At 49.3% G+C, this 26,616-nt stretch overlaps 1 protein-coding gene across 2 annotated transcripts in view; it reads right to left on the bottom strand.

Moving 5' to 3' along the window:
* SAMD4A (sterile alpha motif domain containing 4A) overlaps nucleotides 1–26,616 on the bottom strand; it is a 201,376-nt gene that overhangs the window by 13,860 nt on the left and 160,900 nt on the right. For both annotated transcript variants that reach the window (XM_054567543.1, XM_054567542.1), the window contains 6 exons: nucleotides 24,759–24,845; nucleotides 17,654–17,987; nucleotides 15,064–15,149; nucleotides 9,931–10,049; nucleotides 5,583–5,784; nucleotides 3,902–4,028 (listed from right to left, as the gene is read on the bottom strand). In XM_054567543.1, the coding sequence (XP_054423518.1) occupies nucleotides 3,902–4,028; nucleotides 5,583–5,784; nucleotides 9,931–10,049; nucleotides 15,064–15,149; nucleotides 17,654–17,987; nucleotides 24,759–24,845 (955 nt within the window). The remainder of the gene's footprint in view (nucleotides 1–3,901; nucleotides 4,029–5,582; nucleotides 5,785–9,930; nucleotides 10,050–15,063; nucleotides 15,150–17,653; nucleotides 17,988–24,758; nucleotides 24,846–26,616) is intronic.

The raw sequence follows: 26,616 nt of genomic DNA on the forward strand, positions 1-26,616 counted from the left end.
CCCTCACGGGCCCAGGGCTCTGGTGCACTCTCCTCCTCCCACTCTTTCCAAAGTCAGTTCTCTGAAAGGAACCGGGAGAACTCACAGGAAGGAGGAAGTGAATGGTAACAGCTCCCAGGTACGCAGAGCAGCATTCTAACGGGGGAAGAATCCCAAGCATAAGCTGGTGCCTAGGGGAGGGGCGCTGTGAACGGGAATATCACCCGTGAAATGCGGTTGTGGAGGGTGCTGCCTCACATCTGCGGGGTCCAGTACCAAGGGTTGTTTGCGCATGGTTTTGTGCAAGCGAAGAAATGCGCTCCCTGGAATGCAGCCCGGTGAGGGGGCTGGCCTACCCTTCCCCCTGCTTTCCCTTTGATGCCTGCTTCTGGTTCCTCTGCCCTTTCTCCCTCAGGCCGTCCAGGTGCTGAGGAGCCTCCAGCTTCCCGTGTTGTGTTCCAGGGCTGGACCCCTAGGGTGGCTGAGTCAGGTCAGCAGGAATTGCTTCCAAGATAAGATATCATCCTGCAAGCAGTTTCCAAACTGGTTTTTCAGTTGGGAAAACACCATGCTTCTCGGAGAAAGGTGACTCTCATCGGCGCCACACTTGTTCTGAGCTCAAGTCACCTCCATGGTGAGTCATCAGACCTTGTCGTCCTCACTTTGAGAGGACAAGTCCCTGGGGCCAGCAAGAGGTAGTAATCACCCGTTGTGCTCCTGGCTGGTCCTGGGAAACATCTAGAATATATCCATGTGGGAATAAAGTGAAAAACCACCCCTGATATGGCTTCCAAGGAGCTACAGACTCTAGATTCAGGAAAGAGGGACGCGTCTAGCAAATCCAAGTGAGGTGACTGATCAGCTGATACGCAGCTTGGGGATGGTTCTGTCCCCCAACCTTTACTACAGTTTTGGGAGATATTTAAAGTCTTCCATCACCTTAACAGAGTTATTTTAAATTAACAGAATAAGTAAAAGCTCCTTTAGAATGCACTGTGGTCTTCAAGGTTTGCCCAGAGGGTTTAAAGGGATGCTCTGAAGACCTCTCATTGCCAGGAAGAAACTACCACGTTGACCTGCAACACAGTTCTCTGAGTATTTGATTTTGGGTTGGTCGCATGTCTCCATTCCGTTTTCTGTTCACTCTCACTACTGCTGTGAAAACAGGGAAGTCACTTTATGCCCTCCTGATTCCCGCAGCTCTGATATGGTAGTTCTTGTAGTCTGTTTACCCCGGGCCACCACCCTTAGACGCCTGTTTAGCTACCCAGGATGTGATGCCTGGAGGAGAAAGCCCATCTGCTCAGGAGACCCAGTGCCGGGCTCAACTCTGAGATAACCGTCTCTCAGGGAGGAGGCTTTGTCCGGGCCTGGCTGTGGCTGGGAGAGGGGCGGCCCTGTGGAGGAGGAGGCCTCCTGGGGCAGAAGGAAGAGTCTGACAGTGACTTGTGGGCTGAAAACCAGCATCGGATCTGCAAAGGCAGGAATGCACTTGGGCCCTGGGCAGAGTCTGGGAGGAGCATCGCTGGGCCAGTGGCAGGAACTTTCTGCAGCCTCTGTTCGTTCCCTTCAGGGAGGAATCCCGGTCATGGCTGCGCCCTGCCTCGCCCTTCCTGACCCCGTCCTGTCCCTGTCTGTCTTTGGAAAAGCCAGGCAGCCTGGGCCAAGTGTGCTGGGCGGGATTTAGGAGCGGCCCCTGCTGAGCGCTTACCAATGTATTTGCAACGGGGAAATGCGGAGTAGTCCTGTCTGTCTGTGCGCCTTGGCCATTATCAGAAACTCTGTGGTTCCTGAGGGCCTTGCTGGAAGTGGGTTTGCAATGCTTGGGGGCAAGAGGCTAATTAAAAAAACAAAACAAAAACCCTCCAAGGGTTCCAGAATCTAAGTCCAGTATGCAAAGAACATTATTTAGGGACTTACAGGTAACTGTCAGGAAAACGGACAACAAACTGTTATCAGCAGCTGCCTCTGGGAAATGGGACTGTGGGCCGGGAGAGGGAGGTGCGGGAGACAGTTTTCCCTGCAAGCCCTTCCATATCATTTGACTCTTTAACTATTGGGAACGAGAGGCTTCATGGGAAGAGGGTGGAAAGGATCTCAGGGTCGCAGTTTCCCTGAGCATGAGTGCCAGCACCTCTGGGCAACAGGAGAGGCAAGCAAAGGTGCGCATGGAGGAGGGGCCATATCGATGGGCCTAAACGGTCCTCCTCCCAGGAAAGGCCAGCTCTTCCCAGGGTCCTGGTCGTCCCGGTTAAGCCAGGAACAAAGGGGAAAACTGAGGACTTGGAAGAGAGCTGCAGGGAAGGAGAAAGAGGTTACACACATAGAGAAGGCTTCGCGTGTACTGGGATTGGAGGAGAGCAGTCAGCTGTGCTAGGGCTCCCGTGGGGCAACCAGGTGGCTGGGCTGCAGTCCCGGGACTGAGGTCAGGGTGCGACAGCCATTCAAGGTCACAGACCTCCTCGTGCCCAGGATGCCTTCAAGTCTTGTCCAGAGTTTCTGTTATTGGGAATGGGTTAACCATAATTCTGCAGGATAACAGAGGCTGGGACTAAATAACCTAGAGAGAAGGCCATCACCACCCTTGAATTTTATCAAGTATTTCTGCCTGGGAAGAAAAATTGCTATAGGTATCAAAACAGAGAAATGGAGCTTTAAAACAAAAGTGCACAAATGGGAAGAGCTGTAGAAGTCAAGGAGCAACTTTAAATAAGCATCTGGGCCGTGTGGATGCCCCTTCCTTTCCTGACACACCTTAACCCATGGCGGCCCCACACCATCCGCATCCTCCTCCTCCTCCTCCTCCTATCACTGGGTCCCCTCTGCATCCTGCTTCCCCTTCACTCGTCCAGGCACGCTCTTGCCTGACCCCCTGCTCAACATTTTCCATAGAGTGTCCCCTGAGACCAGCCAGTCCCCGAGCTCTGTGGCCTTGGATTTAGAGTCCCCACCACTGGGCACCACCTTTCCAGCTGCCTTGGTCTACCCGCTGCTCCTTCAGCAAAGCAACTGCTTCCGGGACTCAGCGTGGCCCTCGGTACCACTGCAGTATCGCCCCTTCATTCCTTCTGCCTGCGATGACTCCCTCCTCTTTCCACCTCTCAACCTCTGTCCTCTGAAGCTCAGCTCCAATTCCAAGAAGCTTCCTTGTCTACCCAAGGCCACAGTGACATTTCCCCTCCTTAAACTGCCCTGGGACTTATTGCACTGAGTGCGTCTACTGCCCCAGGGTGGGCATTTCCTACAGGGGCATGTGTGTCCGGTTTGCCTGCCTACAGGGTCATCTAGGTAGGCACAGTGATTGCTTGTGTGGCTTTGTGTTATTCGTGGAGTCTGAGGTCACTGTCTGCATAGGGAAAGGGTGCAAGTACTGGTTGGCTGTGCATAACCCCGGCTACCGTCTTTCGGGGGCACGGTGAAAGGTGAAATGGGCTTGAATTGTACCACGTGGCTCTTTGACCAAGTAAAGGAAAGATGGCTGGTCCCACAGTTGTGTTTGCAAGGCACCCCCAAACCGGGGGTGGGTCCCTTAGCATCAACACTGCCAAGTTTTCTCTTTATCTGTCTTACTCTCTATACCGCCTGCCCCCATGACATGTGGGACCCCTTCCATACCCCCCAAAGCTCTCCAGTGGTATCTTTGGTTTAATCAACCTAGAAATATGACTACTATCAAAACTATCCCCGTCAGATTGCAATGACTCTGGGGCTCCTTGGGCTGGCATCTGGCCAACTAGCCGCTATTCATGCCGGCAAGGCACAGTTTAAAAAAGGAAAGACTGCTATAAGCTCATAAGAATGCGTGGTGACAGTCCAGGCTAAGCACTTTCCAGCTGGGTTCACCGGGGCATCTATTTTGGCGTCCTGGCCTCCTCTCTGTGTCAGGGGAGAGGAGAGTGAGCGCTCAAGCTCTGGGCCCTACCTGGCTGCTGGAACATCAGCATGTTCTGTGGCGAGGTGTGCACGGGCAGCGAGCGGGTCCTCTGGACGGAGCTGTGGGTGCGGCTTGGCATGCTGTTGCTGCCCCCGGGGTTGGCAAACCAGAGGTTCTAGTGAGAGATACAAAGGGGGAAGCGTTAGTCCAGACACCCGGGGGTGGGGAGCAGGGCCCCAGCCAGAATTCAGGAGACAAATACCCCGGGGAGAATTCTCTGCTAACTTCTGGAAAACGGCTTGCTTGCTTGCAGGCCAGCGTTGCCCATCTGCTTATTTATAGAGAGGGAATTGAGATGCCATTCATTTTATTCACACCCGCCCCCCCGCCCCCCGCCCCCAATCCCAGGCCCCTCTCTAAACCTCAGTTTAATCTGGACACCTTTCTCCCTCACTATCTCCAAACCCTTTTTTATCCCTTAAAGTTCGGGACAGCATGGATGGAACTAGAGAGCATTATGCTAAGTGAAATAAGCCAGGGGGCGAAAGGCAAATACCATATAATCTCACCTATAAGTGGAACCTAACCAACAATACAAAGATGCAAGGAAAATAAGACCTTTCATTACTTTCATTTTTCCTATCATTTATTCTTGGAAATGGTGGACAGCGGGGGGTGGGGGGTGGTCTACAAACATTTGCAATGAAGAGCACTACCTACTTCAGGGCTCTCATTTGATTTTTTTTTTTTTTTTTTTGAGATTCTTACAATTTACTACAAAACAAGGGGGAGGAAAAAAGAACCTCCCAGTTGGCAACGAACTGGCACAACTCAGCTTGTGTTAATTATTACACGGTGTCCTACCCATGACTTCCTCTTGAACTGACCTGGGGGTTGCCCACAGTGACCAGAAAGCGGGGCCTTCTCCGTCTCTGTGCTGCGCTCCCTGGGGAGTGAATCCCGCCTGTCTCGCCTGGAGCTCCCTCCCTGTTTTCAAACAGACCTGTCGCCCCTAAATTTCTCATGGCAACCAAGAACCGCAGACCCACGTGTGTCCTTCCAATCCCAGCCCCAACCTGCATGGCCTCGCAAGGCTGGGGCCAAACAGATGGCACCGGGCAGGGTGGGGGACAGGGAGAGAGGAGTGAGGAGCCGGGGACAGAGGCCGGCTCTAACCCACACACAGCAAGCGCCTGTGTGTAGCCTGGCCCTGACCGGCTAAGAGCGTCTCAGCCCTCCCTCTGACAGCTTCTCTCGGGCTCCCCTCTGCGGGCTCCCCTCTGCGGGCTCCCCATCGCAGCGGGGGCCACGACAAAGGAGCTACTTGCCCTGAACAGAAAGGCTAAGCAAGAGCCTTAGATGTTCGGGCTTCTCCGGAGCCTGCATTTGGGAGGTGGCGAGGCCTGCTGGGGCAAGCCAAGGGTCGAGGCAAATAATAAACAGGTCTTAAATTTCTTCCTTAGAGGCCACTGTGCGGGGCCCCTAAAGTTAAAGTGGTCCCAGGGGCGTCCGCAGCAGTCCTCCAGGAGGCCAGCTGTAGCCTGCGCCTCGATCTCCCTCCCAGATATCCAATGCAAACGACACTGGGTACTGCAGAGGACAGGGACAACTGTCTCTCAGTTTAGCCCTCTGTGTCCTCTCCCCTCACCTTGGGATCATCTGGGGAAACATCTCGAAGCCTCAGGCGCTGAGCATGGCTGTCCACCCTCCTCCCTGGGGCAGAACAAACCTGTCTTCCTTGTTTCATGATGGTGGGGTTGGCTGCAGTGTTGCGTTGGGTCGAGCTGACGAAGCCACTGGTGCTCAAGAGGCCAAGGCGGGCGGAAGGGACATTCCGAGACGGGATCTGGTACTGGCGGGGGTTGCGTCTGCCCATGCCGCCGCCCACAGAGCCGGCGGTCGGGAGGGAGTTGGACTGCCCAAAGCCACGACTGTGGGGGCGAACAGAGAAGAATGGAAGAAGCATGAGTCCCCCCTCAGCCCTTCTCCCCCCAAAAGCTGCCAGTGGGACACTTATGTCAAGCTAACACTTTGACAGTTAGGCGGCTTCTGGGGTACCCCGGGCTCTGAACCAGGAAAGGGCTATAATTAACATGACAGCTAACATCTGAGAGTAAATATTACGGGCATGTCATAGCACTTTTACACTGATCCTTCAAACCTCATGACAACCCTATGAAGTAGGTACTCTATCCACTTTTATTTGCAACTGGAGAAGTAGAACAGAACTTAACGGTTTCTCAAAGGCCACACAGCCAGTAGGGGGCAGTGCTGGCAGCCCAGACGTTGAACCACCACGTTCTTGGGCCTCCTTCCCAGCTGCGTCACAGGACCCAGAGCACTCATGCCTCTCTAGAGGCCACACAGCAAGAAAGTGACACAGCCGGGCTCAGGGATCCTCCCAGCATACCAGTCTTTCTGTCTGTGTGGCAGACTTGGAGAGAGTAGCCTGAGAGCCCCATAGGACGTCAGCTCCGGCAGGAAAAGGACGGTGTCTTTCCTCATCAGCATGCCCCACAACTGAATTGGCCCCTGGCACAGTAAACGCAGGCCGAATGAATGGAAGACTGAATGACCCTCTGCCATCATGATGCCTCTCCCGAGGGAGGAGCGGACCCCATGTCTGGGGCTCTGACTCCAGGTTTAGAGCAGGGATATGAGAATGGAGAAGGTCATGTCTGCAAGTGTTCTGGACCTAGGACCCTCAGGCCCTCCCCACAGAAAGACCCTGGCATCATCCTCGAACGCTGTGCTCCTGTTGCTCCTGTGACTTCATCACCAAAGAACGTGTCCTCTCTAACATGCCTCAGGTTCTGGGAGGGTGCGCAGCAGCCAGCAGGGTTTCAGGAACCAGTACATTCTTTCCAAGAAGAGTCAGCTTTAGTCATTCACTGATGTTTAGGTCGGAATGCTTTACCTCCAATGGCCACAAGATGGAACAGACTTGCTTTCCCAGCCGTGCAGGGGAGGTTTGTACCAAGCCTGCAAGGAGGAGACTCCGGGAGACAGAGCTGACGTAGTTTAACCAGTTGAGGGTAATGGGGTGGGAGTGGAGGTGGGGGGTCCTGCAAACAGTCATTTCCTGAGAGAGAGTTGTGTGTGCAAAGGAGGAGGGACATCTAAGTCCTCAGCACAGTTGATCTCAGAATATGTTTCTCTTCTCCCCAGAATTCCTATATTTTGTAGGGAGAGAAACAGAGCAGGGAAGAGAATTCCACCGGGAGCCGGCTGCAACTGACTTCTAGGCTTGTGTCTGTCCCCTTCTAGGCATTTTGGCCCAGGAAAGCATTCCAATTCTGTCACAGGCTCATTTACATGTGGGGAGGAAGGGAGTGCTCACAGGTTCTGGGTCTCTTTGTTTATCTCACCCTTTTCTTCCCTCGTTTCTTCTTTTACTAAGGTTTAAAATGTCAGATTTAAGAAAAGAAATTTGAGCTAGGGGAGGTAGGAGTAATTTCTTGTGATCCTGTGACCTCCTCTGGAGGAAGGACAATCTGACTGAGTGACAGGTGGGGAGCAAGCAGTGGTTGCTTTTTTTAAAAAAAAAACTATGAAAACTAGGCCTTTGGTTTTCGGAGTCGGAATTTTGGCCACCTGGTAGATGATTCAGTATTCTGTTAAGACTTTTCCTTTTCTAGTGCGAATGGCTTTTTTTTTTTTTTTGGCTCATCTTCCTTTCTGGTTGGATTTTTTAAAAGTTATTTCATATGCAAAATACAGTAGTCAATGAATGAGGCTAAAATAATTTGCGCTTTCGGGAAGGCGAGAATACATCTTAAGCAATATCGTGTGGGTAGAGGGTTCTGTTGTGGGACACTTAGTCACTGGAGAAATGAGGGCCAGGCACTCCTGAAGTTAGAACTCACTGGGCAGTATGTGGCCGTAAAGCCCAGAACATTTTGGGGATAGAATGGGTGGGGGAGGGGAGAGTTTGGTTAGGCCCGATTTTTACGGTGGGGCCCTACTGTGGCGTCCTTAATTGGTTATTACAAAGCCAGTCTCATTGAGGGTTGCCACTGCTGGCAACCAGAGTGAATGCTTAGGTTACTTAAGATCACTAGGCTCAATGAAATAATCATGCTTTCTGGGGAGAGAAAAAAGCGACAAAAGTAAATTTTCATTTTCCATTCTCCGGCTCTGCCCATCTGAGTCTCTTTCTCTGCCTTTCTAAATCTAACCAGCTGATTTCATTACCTTGAAATGCGTGAAAAGGCTGAATGAGAACCAATTAATCTGGGATTTGTGATAATTCACACAGGGGCTGGGCTGCAGTTACTTTAGTATTATTGGAGAAGCAGTTCTTCAAAGCAAATTAATAGCATAAAGAGATCCCAGAGGTTATACTTAGGAGAACAAATTACTTTCTAGAGCTTTAGCAACCTCCAATTGGACATCTGCAATCAATGATTGCATTCATTCTTATCTAATCAATAAAAAGAAGTCTACTTGGACTCCAATCTGGCAAACCTTGGGTTAGCCCAATACATGCTTTCCATAGTAACACTCTAGAGAGGTCACGGTTAATGGGAACTCGGATGCAAACCAAGGACAAGGCAGAGCAGACGGAGGCGGGGTATGGAAATTTTGGGAGGAGCAGCAAAGAACTTAAAAGCTCTATCTTCATCTTCCACCTCTAGATTCCTTCTTCCTTTTAGATCTCGTCTCCCAATGGGTTGGTGTTGCAAGGGGGGCCCGCAACCTCCTCCTCTTACTTGGGAGAAGTATGGCTGCCCTTACAAGAAGAGAGAGAGCCTGGGAAAGGGGCAGCCCCGGAGGAGGAGGCTGAAGAGCAGGCCCGGTCTTTCCTCTGGGCGCAGAGGTGATCCAGCCCAACCGACCAGGGAGGCCACCCCCAGGGCCCCACCAGGGCCAGGGTGTGAGAAATAGCTGCACAGGTGCCAAACGCCAGGCGGGCTGCCCGGCATCCAGAGCAGTTACCAGCACTGGCTCTGTAGCAGGCCTCGCTGGGCGGAATCCTGGACGGCACTGCCTACCAACCCCTCTGTGCAATGAGGTTAAGTAGTAGCTCCTATACCTCATATGGTTGTTGCAAGGATTCAATGTATTAATATTCTTAAAGTGCTTGGATACCATTTAGCCCATACTAAGTGCTAAGTGTTTGTTTGATAAATAGTGTTGGAATATGATAATTTAATTTTTACATAAATCTTTAATACTTTTCACAAGTCCAACTGGCCTTACCTCCTTTAAATAATAGAAAACGGTGATGTTTTAAGGCATACTTATGCAAATAAGTGTCAAAGATTTTAACAACACAGACTGAGCTTCCTATATGCACTGAGAAATGAATTCAGAACTTTTCAGGTGCAAGTGAAAAAATTATTTATTTGCTCATGTTTAAAAATATAAAAAAGGATGTTGATTTTTTTAGGATGTTTGCATCATCCTTCCCTTGCCTCTCCAAAACTCCCTGTCATTGTTCAAGGCTTAATCCACCAGACTGTCACTGTAATTCACCTTTAATATGAAATTGGATCCTTCAATTTAAAGCCAGATTAAGGTAATGGGGTCTAAAGTACAATGAGGCTTATTTTTAACTGCATCCAAGAAGCTGAAGTACTATGAAAAATCAAGAATGGTACTGCTCCACTCTTAGATTGCAGCTCAGACCAAAATAGACTAGCACTGGGCTCTTCACCCTGCCACCAACTATAATTAGCTTGTCTGCAGCTAGAAGAGAGAAAAAAATTATACTACCACTTAAGGTGCTGATAGAACAATCCATTTTTGTCCTTTCAGAGCCCCCTTTTGGGAATAAACTGCCAAGTATTCTGCTGGCATGCATTAAATCAGACCCACTCTCTGCATCTGGACTAATACTGTCATTTTGACAATGTATATTGAGTTACAAAAGATCACATTCAGCTCTTCCCCTGGGAATGCTTTCCCTCTACAGCCTTTCCCAACCCCACCTGTTTCAGGAATGCGATTTGGAACTCGCCCCAGGGCGCCCTGGTGAACAAGGAATGCCCTGCCTTGTCCTGCCCCAGGAACCCGGGCAGGCAACAAGGCACCTGGACCCACCATGCATTGCAAAGAATGAAATCCCAACATACTTTCTTTGCTGTCGATATCCTGATATGTCTAGAAGGGTTTTCCGAGGGAAAGACCGAAAGAGCTTCTGCACCTGCTGTTTCCATGACAACAATCTTTTTTTCTGCGTCTCTGTAAATGCCTGCAAAAACAAACAGGACTTTTTAATGGGTGACGCAGCCTGGCATTAGAGGAAGAAACATGCAATTAATAGGGGAAAACATTAGCGTCTCTGCAGTTGCCTTTTTCCCACCTGTTTCCAACCTGGTTCAAACTGCAGTCAGTTTTATTTGTGAGCTGCCTGTACTGAAAATTCAAATTACTTGGCATTGGAGGTGCTTGGTAAGGTACATGTATTAAGCTTTTGATAACCCTCAGTTTTGGTTGCATTTCTGGCAGATCCATACCCACCTTCCTTTTCCTCCGACTCCACCCTGGACTCAATTTATTAACCAAGAATAAATCGCAAAATTGATTGTTGATGGCGCTGGCTTTTGCAGGCCCCCTGCATTTTCATAATCAATGGAAATGCTAAACCACTCCAAAAATCAATTTGCTTGATGGTGTGTGGACACCCTGAGCGGTTAGCTGGGCTTTAGAAAATGGAGTCTATAGTCTCTGCATCTCAGGGCTTGGCTGAAACATAACCGGTTGTGGGACCCCGTGCCCTACCAAAACCCCAGTGCACTGGCCTGCCCTAAACTTTGTTTAAAGTTTAGAAAGATAGGGAGATCTGGTGATTTCTCATGTCTTTTCTAGTAAAATTGGTGTTTGGGGATGTTCTGCCTACTGCCCCGCGGTACACTGTCAGGTATGCCGTGTCTCCTGCTCTGCGCACCATGGCCCAGGAGAGGGCTTTCAGGGGTTACAGGTCTCCAAGGCAGAGACTCCCAAATCCCTGGTCTACAGACTTCCCCAAAGAGACGTTAAAATGCAGCTTCCTGGGCCCCTCCCACATACGCGGAGCCTGCCCTAACAGACCTGGAGGGGGGGTCAAGGGAGTTCGTGTTTGCAGCAAGTGTCCTGGTAATTATGCTGCAGGAAGAACTTGGACGCGGAGTGTTCTAGATGGTGAGGAACGCACATGCAATATGGGAATCCCCTGCCAAGTATCTAGAACTGTGGTCCACACGCTGTGGGAAATCCATCAGATTTGACAGATTAGCATTAACAATGATGGAGAGAACACGCCTAAGTAGTTTTGTCAATAAGGCATGAAATTTAAGTAGCAATAAACTATTACTTAGAATAACAGACTACATGACTATACTCCATGAAGGAAACATATTCCTGAAACAGAGAAAAAAAAAATGACAGCTTAATTTTCTCCCAATGACACTGCATCTTTAAGGACCTAAACACAGGAGAGCCTTGTGAACAAAAGCAAACAGATACTAGTTGTGTTGTAGAAAAGCTATTGACTTGCAAACCCTTTCCTCCTTGGTGGCCTTAGCCAGGCACCACTGAGGGTATTTATCAAGGAGGGCTACCAGCCAAGGGGCCTAGTGCAGAGCCTCCTCTAAGGTGCAGACCCCCCTCTAAGGGGAGTGGCAGATGGTCTCATGGTTAAAAGGTGAGGATGTGGCTCTCTTCCAGGGTCTCTCGCATTCGTTGGTAGTGCTTGGTGAGTGTCCGACTGCACCTGAGGACCTCTGAACCAGCAAAAGGTGAACCTTTCTGCTGGACTAATAAAGGGATGGATAGATGTTGCTTTTGATTGCCTTATTCAGCCAAATGTAAAGTGAGGACACAAGATGCAGACACTGTGGTCAAGGTGACTTGGGAAGGAGGGTCCGGCCCAGTGGGTCAGAGAAAGGCTCTGTATGCACATGGCAGGCATGAACCCCTACGCACCCTTATGCGAATCCCTCTACCCGAGACTCTGTTCCTTCCCAAAACCGAGGACATAACAACCCTCTCAAAGAGACACTGTAAGGATTAAGTGAGATAACACATGAAAAGCACTTAGATGACTTAGAACATGCCTGGCTCTTAGTAATGATTCAATACATGCTGCTCACAGATACTCTAGCCCCATCTTTTCGGTTGTACGGACCAGCCCTTCGGTGGTGGTATACGAGGGTTTGTTGCAGTTGGTATTCAACAGGCAACTTTAGCCCCAACAAATGCCTTCAAGGTCTCAAAACTCAAGTATGGGGCTGGTCTGCAGCCAGCCTGAACGACAGCCTGCGTTTCAAGGGACAAAGTTTCACTTTGTAGATGTGCATTTAAAGTGTTTCTGAGGACATCAGTTCATGCATGACATCTCCCGTGGTGGCAAAGAGCATCCTGAAAGATGGAAATGTAGACACGTCTGCAGAGAGGTCAGCTCACTCACTCAGCACCGGGGCATCAGGCTCACTCAGTTCCGGGCTGCAGACAGGAGCAAGCCCCTCAGCAGTGCTGAGTGAGTGTGGTGGCCGGTTCTTCTCCATCCTGGAAGCTGCAGCTGGGAGGCACACACAGGAGCCAGGTCATGACCAGCACAGAGGGGTCTCTGAACACTGGTTCCTGTGCATGCCTCCGCTATCACTATCAGCTGGGGTGGCCAATACTACACCTCGGCCCCTCCACCAGCAGCTCTGGGTTGGGCTGGAGGGGAAGGAAGATTCCACACTACAGATGGCCCAGACACAGCCAGTCAGCCACCACCGAATCTTCTGTCCCTGTCAGGCCCAGACCAATACATCTGTCTGGAGGAAGATGTGTCCTATGGCTTTTGTGGCTGGATTAAAAGCCTCATAAAGGGGACAAGAACTCATCTTCCTAGAACCTTCTCAAGGCGGCGAGGAGGCAAAACTCCTGGGATTATGATCCACGAGATGAAGTGATTGGTCTCAGATACAAAATTCAGGACTTTCCTGTCCTTCCTTTTACTACCCTGGGGAGTCAGCCCCTTCATCCCTGGGGAGGAAGGAAGGCACCTTGGAAGTGTCAACACGCTTTCCTTCCAGTTGGCTGTGAAAGGGAGCCCTGTCTCGCGAGCCCAGGCTAACCTCCAGCCAGGATGCAGACTGCGCCTCCACGGGCCTCACAGGGAGGGAGGGTGTGTTCTGCACACACAGAACAACCCGAGGCTGTGGAAAATGATTCAGACGTGTTTCCTCTTTCTCTCTAACTAAAATAATAAAAAGGCTTGAACAACATTTTCCCTTCCAAAGCAGAGTGTGGGCCCGTCTACTCTGACATGAGTTCAGCAAGCAGACACGGCCTGAGCCCCTTTCTGCCCGCGACTCTCATTACCGAGAGGCCCATCTATGGCAACGGGGCTTCTTGCTGACAGATGAGTCCACGCAGCACCATCTTTGCATTGAATCACTTGGGCAACTGGGGAGGAAAAGTGGGAAGAAGCAGAAAGAAGAGCCAGGATGCCAAGGGAGGGCACGGCGAGGGAGGACAGGGAGGAGACTCAGGCCACAGCTTCGGGACTGGTGCAGACCAACGAGGAAGCTGGGTGCTGTCTGGCAGAGGCAGCTGCAGGACTCACTACTTTGTCTCTTGGGGTCAGCAGACTGGAGGCGAGGGGGAGGTAACTTGCCCTCCTGTACCGTGAAAGCTCAGAGCTGAGCGTGAGTGCGGGAGAGGAAGTAGGGATCTTGTTTGCTTTTTCACAAGTTTAAAGATTCCTTTGGTCCTCCCTCTGGAAATCTACCTCGAAGGTCCTCCCCTAACAAGACACAGACTTCCCTCCCCCCCCCCCCCCACAAGTGCTGTCCTCTCTGCCTAGAGCACTCTACTGCCTCCTTCCTTAGTCTCTGCCACTAAGACTCAGTTTGCCTTTCAGGGCTACCTTAGAGGCAGTCCCTCTAGGAAAGGCTTGTTTCCGGCCCTGGTGGGTGCCCGCCACTCCTCATCTGGGCTCTAGGCACGCAAGGAGGGCCTCATCAGAGGCTTTCTCATAATGTATGTGATGACCTGTCGCACCGTAAGCTGCCTCTCCAGGGCCCAGGGACTTAATAAATATCTACGGAATGAATGAGCTCTACAGTTCGTCAATGGGCTCTTGCCTTCTCTTCTTCCTGTGGCTTTCTGCTGGTCAAAACAAGGGCAGGGTCAAGACTGGAAAGAGAAAAGGTTGAGTCGAGGGTCGGGGAGAGGCACACACAAGGAGTGACGCCACTGTGAGAGAAAATTGCCAAAAGGAAAGTGGAGGAGGTGGAAGCGGTGTGGCTGGAGTGGAAGCCCAGAGGGAGACTGGACACCTGCAGTGAGGATGGCGGGGCCAGACCTGGACGTGGGGGCCCTAGAAAACTGACCACAACAGCAGGAGGGTAGCGAGGGGCCAGTCCGCTGCATGGGGTGTCTCCCAAAACTGGGCCCACCGGACTCCCAGGGTTCTGGCTGCCACCATAGCAAAGGTGAGGAAACTTGGAGGTCTTTATCATCTTATCTTCATGTCAAAAGCCCACAGAAGGACCTCAATGCCCTAGATTTATCCAGTCCTAAGTTTCCTGAGGCCTAGACTTTGCCTCTGTAACTCACTGGAGGAGAATTGCCAAAGAAGCCATTGTGGTCATAGATTTGAGGCACAACCACCCGTCCCCAGAGGTGTCTCAGGGCAGCTGTGACCAGTACCTGCCTCGCTCGGCCGTGAAGGCTGCACTAGTTTTGCGAGTCTGGTAGGCAGGGCTCCAGCCTGCCTCAGCCATTCTTTAAGAGGACAAATGGATAAGTACAATTCCCATAAAACTTGCAAATCCCAACACAGAAGAATGGCCGTGAAACCACTCAACATAATGCACATTATTTCTTTTGCACACTCATTTTCCACCCCTCCCTCAAATTTCCTTGAGCCAAAAGACAAAATGTTTCAAAAAAACAAAAAACAAAAAAACTTTGGAAAGACTTGAAAACATTAAGGGCCAGGTGGCAGGACTGTGTTAACTGCCCCCAGGCTCGACCCCTCAGAGATTATTTCAGAGTCAGAAGTTTCTCTCAGGCATTCACCCTCACATCAGAGCTCAGTCTAGATGAATCTTTGGACACGCAAGTAATATACAAACTGTGTTTAGGTTTGAGAGCACCACTGCTGAGCTATGATGACAGCTACTCCACAGAAACAAGTTGTTGGAGACCCAAATGATCCCATCACAGAAACGCTGAGAGCCATGTCTAAGCAATGAGAAAAAACCTTTGTGAAATCTGTCACAACTCACCTCATGAATTAGACACTTGTCTATGAGCTGTAAGTAGGAACTTATATTTTCCTCATCAGGTCTGGAGACCAAGAGCTGTGTGCACACTGTGAATTAAAAAAAAAAAAGAAAAAGGAAGGTGAATTAGAAAAATGCACACCCATCCTAACCTGGCGATCTGCCTGATTTCCTTTCAGGACTAATATTTTGAGAGGTATGTGTGCCAGTGGCTTTAGGTAAGGTTCACAGAGAAGGCCAGGAGGCTCCTCATTCCACTGAAGTCAAAGGCTCGGTCACCACGGGAGCCCTCGCCTCGAGAAGCCCCTTTGATTAATTCCAGGCATACCATTCTATATTAAGCCTTCTGCAATCCTTCCTGAGACAGATACTCTGGGAGAGGAAGAACACAGCAGTGTCCTGAGCTCTATCTTTGAAAGAGGCTTCCTTTTGAGAGAGAGTTCAAAGGCATCAAAGACCATCAACGTTATCAGAGAGCAGTCTCCTTGGTTTTATGAATGAACTGCGCACCTCATTTGGAGGAATCAAGCTGGCCTGTCCATTAGGACATGAGGTGTGTGGGCACGCCCATGAGCAGGAAGCCTGCTACTCCATCATTGGAGGGTTATTTCTCAAAGTGATACACGCATTTATACATACACAGGCTCTCCTACACACTCAGGTGAGTGCTGATAGAGACAGAGCAGAGTTAGTCTGTGGGCAGGGTACACACACTGCTGGGTTCTTGTGGCCATGTTAGTTGGCCCAGTCTGCTCTCATCCTAGGTGTCTTGATGCTCTGATTTTGATGGGAATGTTTAGACGGCCACCATGGAGATGGTTGGACAAAAGACATCAATCAGATGCCTTGCACTCAGTAGCTCAAACTTGAAACCTGGGCATCATGATTTTTTTCTCTCCTGAGTTCTCTGAACCACTCTGTCCCAAGATCCCACTAACACCATGTCTTTGCATGGAGATCTTCAGTATAGTGTTGTCTGTAATAACAATGGAAACGACTTCCATGTTCATTCACTGGGGCCTTGTTAAATACGTGGTGGTTTATGCACACTGTGGAATAGTATGCAACCTTTAAAAAAGAGTGAGTTGGCATTGTTGTATTGATAGTAATAGTAAAGATATATAATATTAAAAAAGCTGCGGAAAAACAGGTAAGCAAGACCTGTTTGTACGTAAAGAGCACACTTGGGTGCTTGTATTTGATTATGAGTTACTGAGAGGATATTCCGAATCTGTTTATCGCAGTCACCTCTGGGGGGCAGCCAGCAGGGCTTGGCGGGGGAGGGCTATTTTTCACTGTCCACCACTTTGTTTAGTTCTGATTTTTTTTTATATTGAGCATAAAATTATTTTTTAATTTACTTAAAAGCATTTAAACTTTATAAAAAAAAAAAGCCATGCCCGAGGAGCGCAGGCCTCTGAAGGGCAGTGCCCCCTACAGGTCTCGCCGCAGGGAAGCGGGGTGAGGTGCTTCACACTCAGGTAACCACCCCCACATATCCCCTCATCCATGGTCGGCTCATCTACTCTGATTCCACACAGCTAAGCGCCCGCTATGGGGTGGGAAGGGCGAGAGGTGAGGGGAGGAGACCAAGGACCCACCCTTGCTATCAAGCTCCTGGCATTTCAGCTCCCAGGATGCTACAAGTATCTTCTGTGAACCAGATTTTTATGGATTTAAGTCTTTTTTTAGGACATGTACCAGGGCGAGTTTCTCAGTGCAACTATAAGACTCAGGTGTCCATATCTTTTGGTAAAAACTTAGTTCTTTAAAATGGTATGAAATATTGGACAATAAAGAAGAAAAAATAATTTGCCCTTCTCCAAAGTGAAGTACAGGCCTTCACCACATTTTTTAAATAATCGAGATTTCTTGGGACATACCCATTAAGCAGGAATTATTCTAGCATTGGACACAGAGAAGAATATGTGCGTAAGGACCTAAGCCACAGGGGAGGCGCAGGGCAGCCTGGGTAGGAAGGGTGCTCTTACCCAAAGGACCACGTGTACACTCTGTCCCGCCCTGCAGGCACGCACACGGCATGGCCGTGGTACCTGCGTGGGCCGTGGTAAGGGCTGACTTTAGCCCAGCAGTTTCCAACCAGTGGGTTGCAAGTGTTTTTAAAACATGCAACACCTGACTATTCTGTCGGGGCACTGACCTCTTTTCCCTTAGGTTGTCAAATAAAAAAGTGACAACAGCCATCATGATAATAGCCGTCTGGTGTGAATGAATCAAAATTATACCTATTGTTTTGTCGTATCAGCAAAAAACATTTTTCAGGTGTGCTACAGAATTTTAATTATTAGTTTATGTGTGTCATGAGAGGAAAAAGGTTGAAAGTTGCTTCTTTGGCCTGAGGGTCCAAGGCCCAATGAACATCCTCCCAGGAGGGCCCTGCAGCCCTGGTCTGGGGGAGGGGGAAGATCCGAGTTCATACACCTTAGCCCCTCAGAGCCACGCTTCCCTCACCTGTACGATGGGTTAATGACATGGACGGTGGCAGGCAGTTTATCCAGCACCCGGGGAAGCCCCTCGGGACTGGTTAGCACTGCTGAGAGAAGAGAAGGGGAGGTGGGGAATCAGGCTCTACCTTTCCCCATGACACGCGTGAACTGCCCGGGGAGATCCCCCTCCGGCAGGGGGGCGACAGCCATCTCTCCGTCACAGCTGCTCAGCTGGTGTGGCTGGAGCCCGCCGCTGGCTCCAGCGGAGGTGGTGGCAGTGGCCCCGCTGGCCCCAATACCGTCCTTGCAGTCGGGGCTCTGGCTCTCGGGGCCCATGAGCGAGGGCGGGTGCGGGACCTGGGGCTCCCGGTGGCGAGCCTCAGGGGTGGCGCTTGGGGAGCTGTAGGCCTTGATGGGGGTCAGGATCATCTGGTGCAGCTCCTGGAGTGGGATGCGCAGGTTGCCCCCCTCGATGATGTCCTGGAGGGTCAGAGGGAGAAGGTCTCCATTAGGGTCTAGGGCCCCCTGCCCCGAGCTATTCCCAGACGGGACTCACATCTGCTGGCCCCTTCGTCATAAAATTCTTTGGAAAAGCAACCATGTTAATTTGATCATTCTAATATTAGCCCAGGTAGAAAACCTGGAATATACAGATATGTACCCTGAGGAGAATATACCTCACCTGAAAACCCTGCTATCTAGCGATGATTACTAAAATGATTGTGGTCCATTTCCTTCCCTGGCTTCTTTTAGTGCCTTTTTATAAAATGCATTCCTATAGCGTACACTCACATATTTCAGAAGTTGTATAACAAAGTTGGGTCATATGGTGACTTCTTGTCCTGTGTATCATTAGTTTTAAATGAAGGAATCTGACCCTTCGTACCTTCGTTCAGCCCACAACACAGAAAACACAGGGCAGTGGCTAAAAGCACAGACTCTAGGGTGGATGTTGGGCTGCGAATTTTGACACTACTGTGTGACCTTGGGTAATTGACTTAACCTCTCCGTGACTCAGTTTCCCTGGGTATAAAATGAAGATATCGTACCTGCCTCACCGGATGGTTGTGATGCTATTAATATTTGTATAGTGCCGGTCAATGTCTGCTTTCATGTCATGTGCTTCTTTGTTACATTAATAAGTGTGCTCCTATGTGCCAGACACTGTGCTAGACATGGGGATATGGCGGGAACAGCCTTTAGGATTTCCTCAGAGAGTTTACATCCTACTGCTGTGCCAGAGACTGAGGTGCAGGCCCAGGATGTTGCTGCTGTGAGGGAGGCTCTCTGAGGGGAGAGCACAGGTGCGAGGATCCTGGGAAAACGTGCCCCAGGCAGAGGCCACAGTGAAGGCAAAGGCACTGAGGTGGGAGCCCGCCCAGAGTGGGAGGGAAACAGCGCGGAGGCCTGAGGCAAAGCAGGGTGGGTCGGGGAGAGGGGTGAGAAATGAGACCCAAGGAGCCGCGTGGGCCTCAGCGTGCAGGTCTGCAGGCAGAGGCAGGGATGCAAGAATTTCTTTTAAGTGAATAGGAAATCAGGGAATGTTTGTCACAGGGGCATGGCATGTTTTGGAAGGATCATTCTAGAGAGAAATACGTGTAAGATAGATGTATATTATGATGTATATAATTGCATATACTAGACACACCACTTTATAAATTGGATCCTTCTGCACATCTAATTTGATATGCTGGGCATTATTTATTAGGAAAAGGGATGAAAGTTGATTCTGACAGGTATTTACCTATGCGTCAGTTGCTCACAGGCGCAGAACAGGCTCAGACACTTGTGGGTGGAGGTTGGGGTCTGGGGGTCCTCCCTGGCATGGTGCGCGGGCCCAGCCCTCTGCCACGGTGCTGCCCAGTGCTTATGCAGCAGAGCTCGCCCTGGGGTCCCGGGAGGACACGGGCAATCAGGGCCCTCATTACTAATGAAGGTTTAATCTTCTGAGAGCCCAGAATAGAGAGGATATAATTTTTAAAAGCCTGAGTACCAATCCATTCTTGGGATCCTCTCTTACCAAGAAAAATTGCTTGATGATGTCAAGGAATACAAGCGTACGGAATGCGATCATTTCTGTACCCAGACTTTCTAATCAATCAATTAATAAGAGGAAACCTGAGGACAGCAGCCTTGCACAGATGTGTTTCAATTCTGGGCAGCAAAACACCAAGAGCCCTGCTCCCTCATTGGCGGGATCCTGCTTTGTTTAGGGAGTTGGAAACAGAGCCCGGGTTGTACCTTAGCCTACTTGGCACCCAGGGGTTCTGAGGGAAGGGAAATGCTAAGTAGCCACCAGAATTGTCTCAGTCCTGGCCAGGGTCACTGTCTGGCCATCATGAGGGGAGAAGGGTCCATTTTTCTTCATAGACCTGGCAGATATGGCCACGGGGAGACCACCGCAGCCTGCGCTGGCAAGTCTGATGCGCGAGGTGGGCGCTGCTGGCCATTCCCAGTTCCCCTGCTGCCCAGACTGCACTGGCCCTTTCCCAGAATCTGATACTGTCATGTGACTGATTCTTTGACTGTGGACTTGGTAGTCTGGTTCAGGACAGGGCACATGGAGGCAAGCTATCTGACCCATGCCAGGAGGGCACCTGCTGCCTTTTCTGACCCAACTATATGCCAACTGGACGCCTGCCTCGAGGTCCTCCAGTGACTGCCAACCTCCCAACCAGCACCTGGGGTGTGGAGGGTTCCGACCTCCTTGTCCCGCTCTGAACCAAGGGGGGAAAGGAGGAGAGAGAGAAGGGGTGACGCTTCCCCATGAGGCAGAAGGGCAGCCTATCTGGGGGACCACGTGCATCTTGCTCTGCCACCCCACACAGCACCTACCACAGAGGCGAGCAAATGAGTACTTCTAACACTGTCGACTGCCACAGTGGCAAGAAGGCTTCTGTAGTTACTCAGTGATGGGGGAGGAGATTGTGATTATACTAAGAGCCAAACTCCTTCAAACAAGAAACATATATTTACCCCAAGTTCAAATCTTATTTTATGCTACTGGGGACAACCACACCAAAAGGGAAACCATAAACATAATGAATAATGTTGAGACCTTATTAGAGACCACCAGGTCACGTTCCTGACTCTTCAAAAGGAGTTCCAGAACTCAACACCGAGTGCCCCAGCTGAGAAGAAAAGTAGGAAACCACCCAGTGAGACTCAATCCAGTGCCCCTGACTAGCTGTTGGAATTAATTCTCCATCCTGACAAAAACAGGGACTCAGCCCAAGACTCTACTGATCCTCATACTGTAAATATAATCCTATATATTAAACAAAAAGGCAAGAGTGAAGCTGAGTGTTCACTAATGTGCTGAGCTGAGGAGCTCATGTGAGAACAGGGTACAGGAAGGCTGGGCCACCACCGCATGGCCAGCAGTTGGGCAGGCACAGCTCAGGGCGGACAAGCAGGAAGAGAGCTCCTTTCGGACCGTTGCAGCCTTACATCGGGCATTTAACGAGATGCAAATCATCTGGCGGAGAACTTCAGCAGCCAGTGTAAAGTGTACATGCATATTTTATAAATATATATATTACTTATATTTATAATGCCCTGGCACTTAGGCAACCGTCCATGGCTCCATCCAGTCTCTGCATGAGAAGAACTGGACTTTCACACAATAGACAGGACTTCTGCATCTACTTAAACCCATTCTCTCTCCTTCCTTCATGCACCAAATGTCAGCTGAGCCCTACCGGGAGTCAAGTGCTGTTAGGCACTGGAGATCTAAAACCAAATACAACAGAATCCTTGCCCTAAGAAGCTTACAGTTAGTTGCTGGGACCCATAGGGTGTGAGTGCACTGCCAGGACTGGGAGCTGCGGGAACATGAAAGAGGGTGTGAGGGCGTGTGTGTGTCCTTTCTCCAGGCAGGGTTCTCAGGCTCAGAGTATGGTTCAGCTTCACAGTTTGGGAGTTAGCTGAAAAGGATGCTGAGTGAGTGAATAAAAGCACATGGAACATTTTTATTATTAAAGATAAATGTTGAAAAATCTGCCCCAGTGACCATTCTCATCTTTTTCCTTTTCCACCAAATATCTTGAGAAGTCCACACATCCTTACTCCATGGCTTCATCACCCATTCACACTCCCAGGTTCGTGGGTTCCCCTTCGGTCTCCTCCCAGCTCCTTGAAACCCTTCTCATCAATGGCTACTGGTGACCTCCCGATGGCTAGTTCCAGGGAGCAATGTTCAATCCTCATCATATGTGGCACATTCATGGCACCAGCTGAGATTCCCTCCTTCAAACTCTCTCAGACCCTCTCGGGGTCCGATATTTTATGGAGTTGTTATTTGGGTCTTCCAGGTCTCCTGCTGCTCCTCAGAGTCTGTCCTTCACTCTTAACACTCAACATGCTTCTGGGGGTACCAACTACCATTTACACCCTGATGACCCACACCTGAGTCTCTCAGATTCCTGTGAACTCTGGACTTGTTCTTCTGGCCACTGCCTTGCCATTCCTGTCTGGCTGTCCCACAGGTACCTCAGACTCAACTCATCAAACTGAACTCCACTTCTCCCACACGAGGAACTCCTCTATTTTTTGTTCCCAAATGACACGGCATCCAGGCTCAAGCCCCCTACCCATGCCTGGACTCCAGCTAAATGACCTTTCTGATCCTTCACCCTCACAGCCCCTGCCTTGGTTCAAGGGCCCACCAAGACTGGGCTCCTAATGTGCCTTCCAGCCAGCACGGGACCCTTCCTGGGCTGTCTCCTCACCACTGCAGCATGGTGTGTTCCAGTGCAGGAAGATGTCCCCACCAGCCTTGGTGATGACTGGGTCACACTAGGTTGTGAGAGTTCTGGGTACAGTCTATCTGACACAATGCAGTCCTGGGGGCCCGAGGCCAGGGACCACGTATTACTCACGATTAGCCTCCAGCGGATGGGGTAAATCTAGCCAAGGCAGCTGCCTAGCCAGAGTTCATTAACTGAGTGGAACAGCTCCGGAGGCAGAGCTCTGGACACAGAGCTTATCTACAGTGACTACTGATTGTGATCTCCTGAGAAATCTCCAGGTTCTCTGTGAGGTCAGAATGCAAAGGAGGCAAGGGCGGGGTGACAGCGTTCCCAGCAGCATCATCAGCTAAGGATGTCTGGAACGCCAGATAAATGGCTGATTTGTGTCTGCCACTGGTGGCCTAAGTGGTGAAAGGTTAAGGACAAGCCTCGCCCTTGAAGAGCTGGAGAAATCCAGGTCCCAGAGAAAAGAGAACAGAGCCAGGGGCTGAGTCCTTGGTGGGTGCTGAGGAGAGGGTCACCCCCACCCCCAGGCCATCAGCTCCTGAGGGGACGGACACACAGAAGTCTGAACCTGCGTATTCTGAAGCGAGCTCAACGTGGTGGCCTCATAGACACAAGCTTTCCTCCTTGTGGAAGTCAAACCAAACCAAATACACTATTTATTGTTTTCCTCCTCCTCACTGGCTACTCTTAGACTTTGTATTATACCTGCCATTTTTTCAACATTCCCATTCCAGTGAATCAGTGAGAAAGGGTTTTTGTGGAATCAATCTTATTGTTATAGGTGTGAAATCTGGGACACAGAAAATATCACTAACTTTATCAAACGTTAGATGGGAAGTAAGAGGCATGTCAGGGCCACCCGTGCTACTTTGGGGCTCTTGTGTGTCCACACACTGATTAGGCCCGAGACAGCAGGGAGTACAGCTTACAGCGGTTCCATCTTTCTGTCTCTTGGTTGGGGCGGGGGGGGGGGGGGGAGTGTTTTCTCAGTGACGGGATATGAATGACTTCCAGAAGGATATTCCAGAAATAAGGGGCAGGGGGTAAAATTATCCTTTCACCATAACACTTAGCAATCTAATCCTTACGCAAAATGTCTTCTGTGCTTCCTAATAGGTAAGGCGAAAACCGGCTTTTTAAATGTTCCCCACAAGAGAAGAGTTTCTTGTATTAAAAATGGCAACAATCACTCTGTTGAACAAGCTGCTTGGTGAAGCAGTTAGCGTACAATTATGAACAATAATAACCTTGAGTTCATTTGAACAGGTCACTGTCATTTGTGATAAACTAATTGTGAACAGGCCTTTCACCATGGATGTGCATGTGAGTGGCTTCTGTCTATCCATCCAGGGGTTTTAAAAGCAACTTTTCTTATAAAGTATATGTGCATATTTTAAAAATACATACTACTTTATATTTTATGTACTAGGCATTACATATAACTACATACAGCATGTAAAATTATATACGTATTTTTTAAATAAGTTAAAAAAAATCCTCCGACTGCATTAATATGTTTATGTGCTCACAAAACGTGTTTTAGCCCTACCTACCTCAACACTGTGCTCCCTTCCAAAGGCACCCTGGGGCAGCTCCAGAGGCTGCCAGTCTGGAGGCCGCAGGCAACCACAGACTCCCCGCCCCCCACTCCCACCGCCTCCCAGCAGCAGCGACCAGGGTTCCGTCTCTGGGACAGAGGCAGAACGGACTCGCTGTGTGTGGGACAAGGCTTGCACTCCTTTGGACCTTAGATGAAATCATAAAGTCACCAAGTCCTAAAAATGACATCGTTACCAGAGTGATGTCTGGATACAAAGATAGGAGGGGAATGTGTTTAGGCAGCAAACAAAGAGGGACAGTAGCAGCTGATAACTGCTTTTAACACTGGAATAAACTCTTTTTCAGCATTTGGCATTTTTGAGATGGTTCCTATCAGAGTCATGGGGACCCACTCTGTTGTTAAGTCAAAGTGTGAAATTACTCTCTGGAGAGCCAGCTATGCCCATCTGCCAAGCGATTTTGATCCCCTCTAGCGGAACCTGGAGCACACCTGTCGGTGCTAGCCTCTCTGGGGCAGCTTTTCCCAGAACCCAATCCTTCCCTGCGTGGTGAACAGGAGTGAAGTAGCTCTGCATATTCCCTGTGCTGTTTTGTCAGGATTTCAGCCTCTGATTGCGGGTTGAACCCTTCTCTAATCTCTGCATATGTACAAAAGGCAGAGAGGAGTGGACACAGAAAGAATTCATTTGCCAGCACTTCTGCAGCGCTCTGGGCTGGGCCCAGGGAATGAGGAGGTTTCACAGTCAGGTCACAGAGAAACACGAATAACCAGGGAACCTCACTTTAGAATCATTTCAGTTTTTTCTGACTTCGGTAAAGAAATAGCGTGGCACACTCCCGGGTCTGCCAATGGCACTTTTTCAGCTGTGAAGTGTCCCTGGTCCATTTTCCCATGATGAAGGCAGAAAGGTTCTCTCAGCTGGGAATAACTTACCCTTTCCAAAGACTTCAGGAGATTTTGTCTTTCTTTAAGCTTCTGAATACTGATGACAATTTTGTGTCTTGCACCTTTGGTAACATTCTGTAAGTAAATAAAAGTTATATTTAAAAATATTTTTAAGAATCAGCTTAGAGACTCTTGGAGGCTATTTAGTATTTTACTGCTTGCTTTGTTCCCACACATTTGCAGACTAAGAAATATCAGTTTGTCTCTCTCTTTAGTACCTATTGTTATAAACCTCTTCTTACTAAATAGTCTAACTCCATCTGGTTACACATGTGCCTGTGTCTTTTGCTATACACTTTAAGAGAGAGAGAGAAAGCTAGAACAGCCAATCAACCCACCCAGCATGAAATTTCTCCATTGTCTTAACAGATCATTATTTTTAAGTCATACACTTCTCTTCTTCAGGTTTTATTATCCCAGTCCCTCCCAGGCTCCCTGAAAGCTCCAACCGCATACAGATATTCACGGTTTTCCCAAATCTTTCCTATATTTCCCATCTCGAGATGCGGAATCCAGTACAGGTCTCACCTGGTGTCACAACACACAGGCAATTTTTGTCAGTTTACAGCTCCTCTTTGGTCTCCATAAAAAAAACAACACAACTTATACCTGCACTTCAGTTGTCACTTCACGTAAATGTTTAGGATTTACACACAGCACTGTCTAGCAATGATGAGCTTAAGGATTTACTTTAACACTTGTTAACTATACATACTGTAAATTTCCAAATAGAAGGGCCTTTCTGAAATCAGGTGTCTAATACAAACTTCTTGCAACTATTCATTGAATTCCTCTTAAAAAAGGAAAAGAGGAAAAGATAGCCCCAGCTTGTGTGACTCAGTGGATTGAGTGCTGGCCTGTGAACCAAAAGCTCATTGGTTCAATTCCCAGTTGGGGCACATGCCTGCATTGCAGGTCAGGTCCCTGGCTGGGGGTGTGCAAGAGGCAACCAATCAATGTATCTGTCACACATCGATGTTTCTCTCCCTCTTTCTTTCTCCCTTCTCCTCTCTCTAAAAATAAATTTTAAAAAAATATTTGTTTTAAAAAGGAAAAAATAGGAACACCAGGTACATTTCCTTTACTTAGAAAAATTAAGTCGTCAAGTGACAGCTGAACTCACTCTCAAGATGAATCACTGGGGGCATATTTCTGTTTCGCCTTGACTTTGGGTTAAAGTGAATGGAATTACTCTGAAAAGTTTGTGCTGGCCTCTGGCATTGCCCTCTGTGTCAATTATTTCTTGTTTTTTTCTCAAGTCGAACAACTGATGACTTAGACTTTTTTTCCTCAGCTATGACTCAAAGACAAAAATGCTCTCAGAATCAGTTCTCATCAGTTCCTGGAATCTCAAGGAGCAATCGAGATGAAAAAAGCAGTGGGAGAAGTGTTAGGAAGTTGACATTAGTGTGTTTCATTCTCTGAGAATGTGCAGTGACTTCGGGTTTTGTCTTGTATCTCAATGCTGGTATTCAGCCAGGCCAGCAGAGGCTAACTGAGGGTACTGAGTGTGCACTGGCAGCCCCACGATCTGCTGGGAGGTGTGTGTCCAGACCAGCTATGCCCCAAATGGTACAATATCCTCCTCTTCCTGCAGGGGAAATACTATTAGCCTGTTCAGACCATTAATTCTTTTAAATCACTGCTCAAAGGAAACCGAGGTCAATTTAAAACATGCAAATAGCATTTTAAACAAGGGCAACAAAGACATCAGTCAGATCTATTTACTCGAGCACAGCGTGGTAGGAAACATGCTTAGTTTGGGCGGATCTATTGACTGGCCTGGCCTTTGGCAGCCGCACTTGGGGCAAGGTGCCTTAGAAGGAAGGAGGAACTTTGTCTTTTA

This window comes from Pteronotus mesoamericanus, unplaced genomic scaffold (genome assembly GCF_021234165.1).
Source record: "Pteronotus mesoamericanus isolate MK-2021 breed Mesoamerican mustached bat unplaced genomic scaffold, CSHL_Meso_final contig_182, whole genome shotgun sequence".
Taxonomy (NCBI): domain Eukaryota; kingdom Metazoa; phylum Chordata; class Mammalia; order Chiroptera; family Mormoopidae; genus Pteronotus; species Pteronotus mesoamericanus.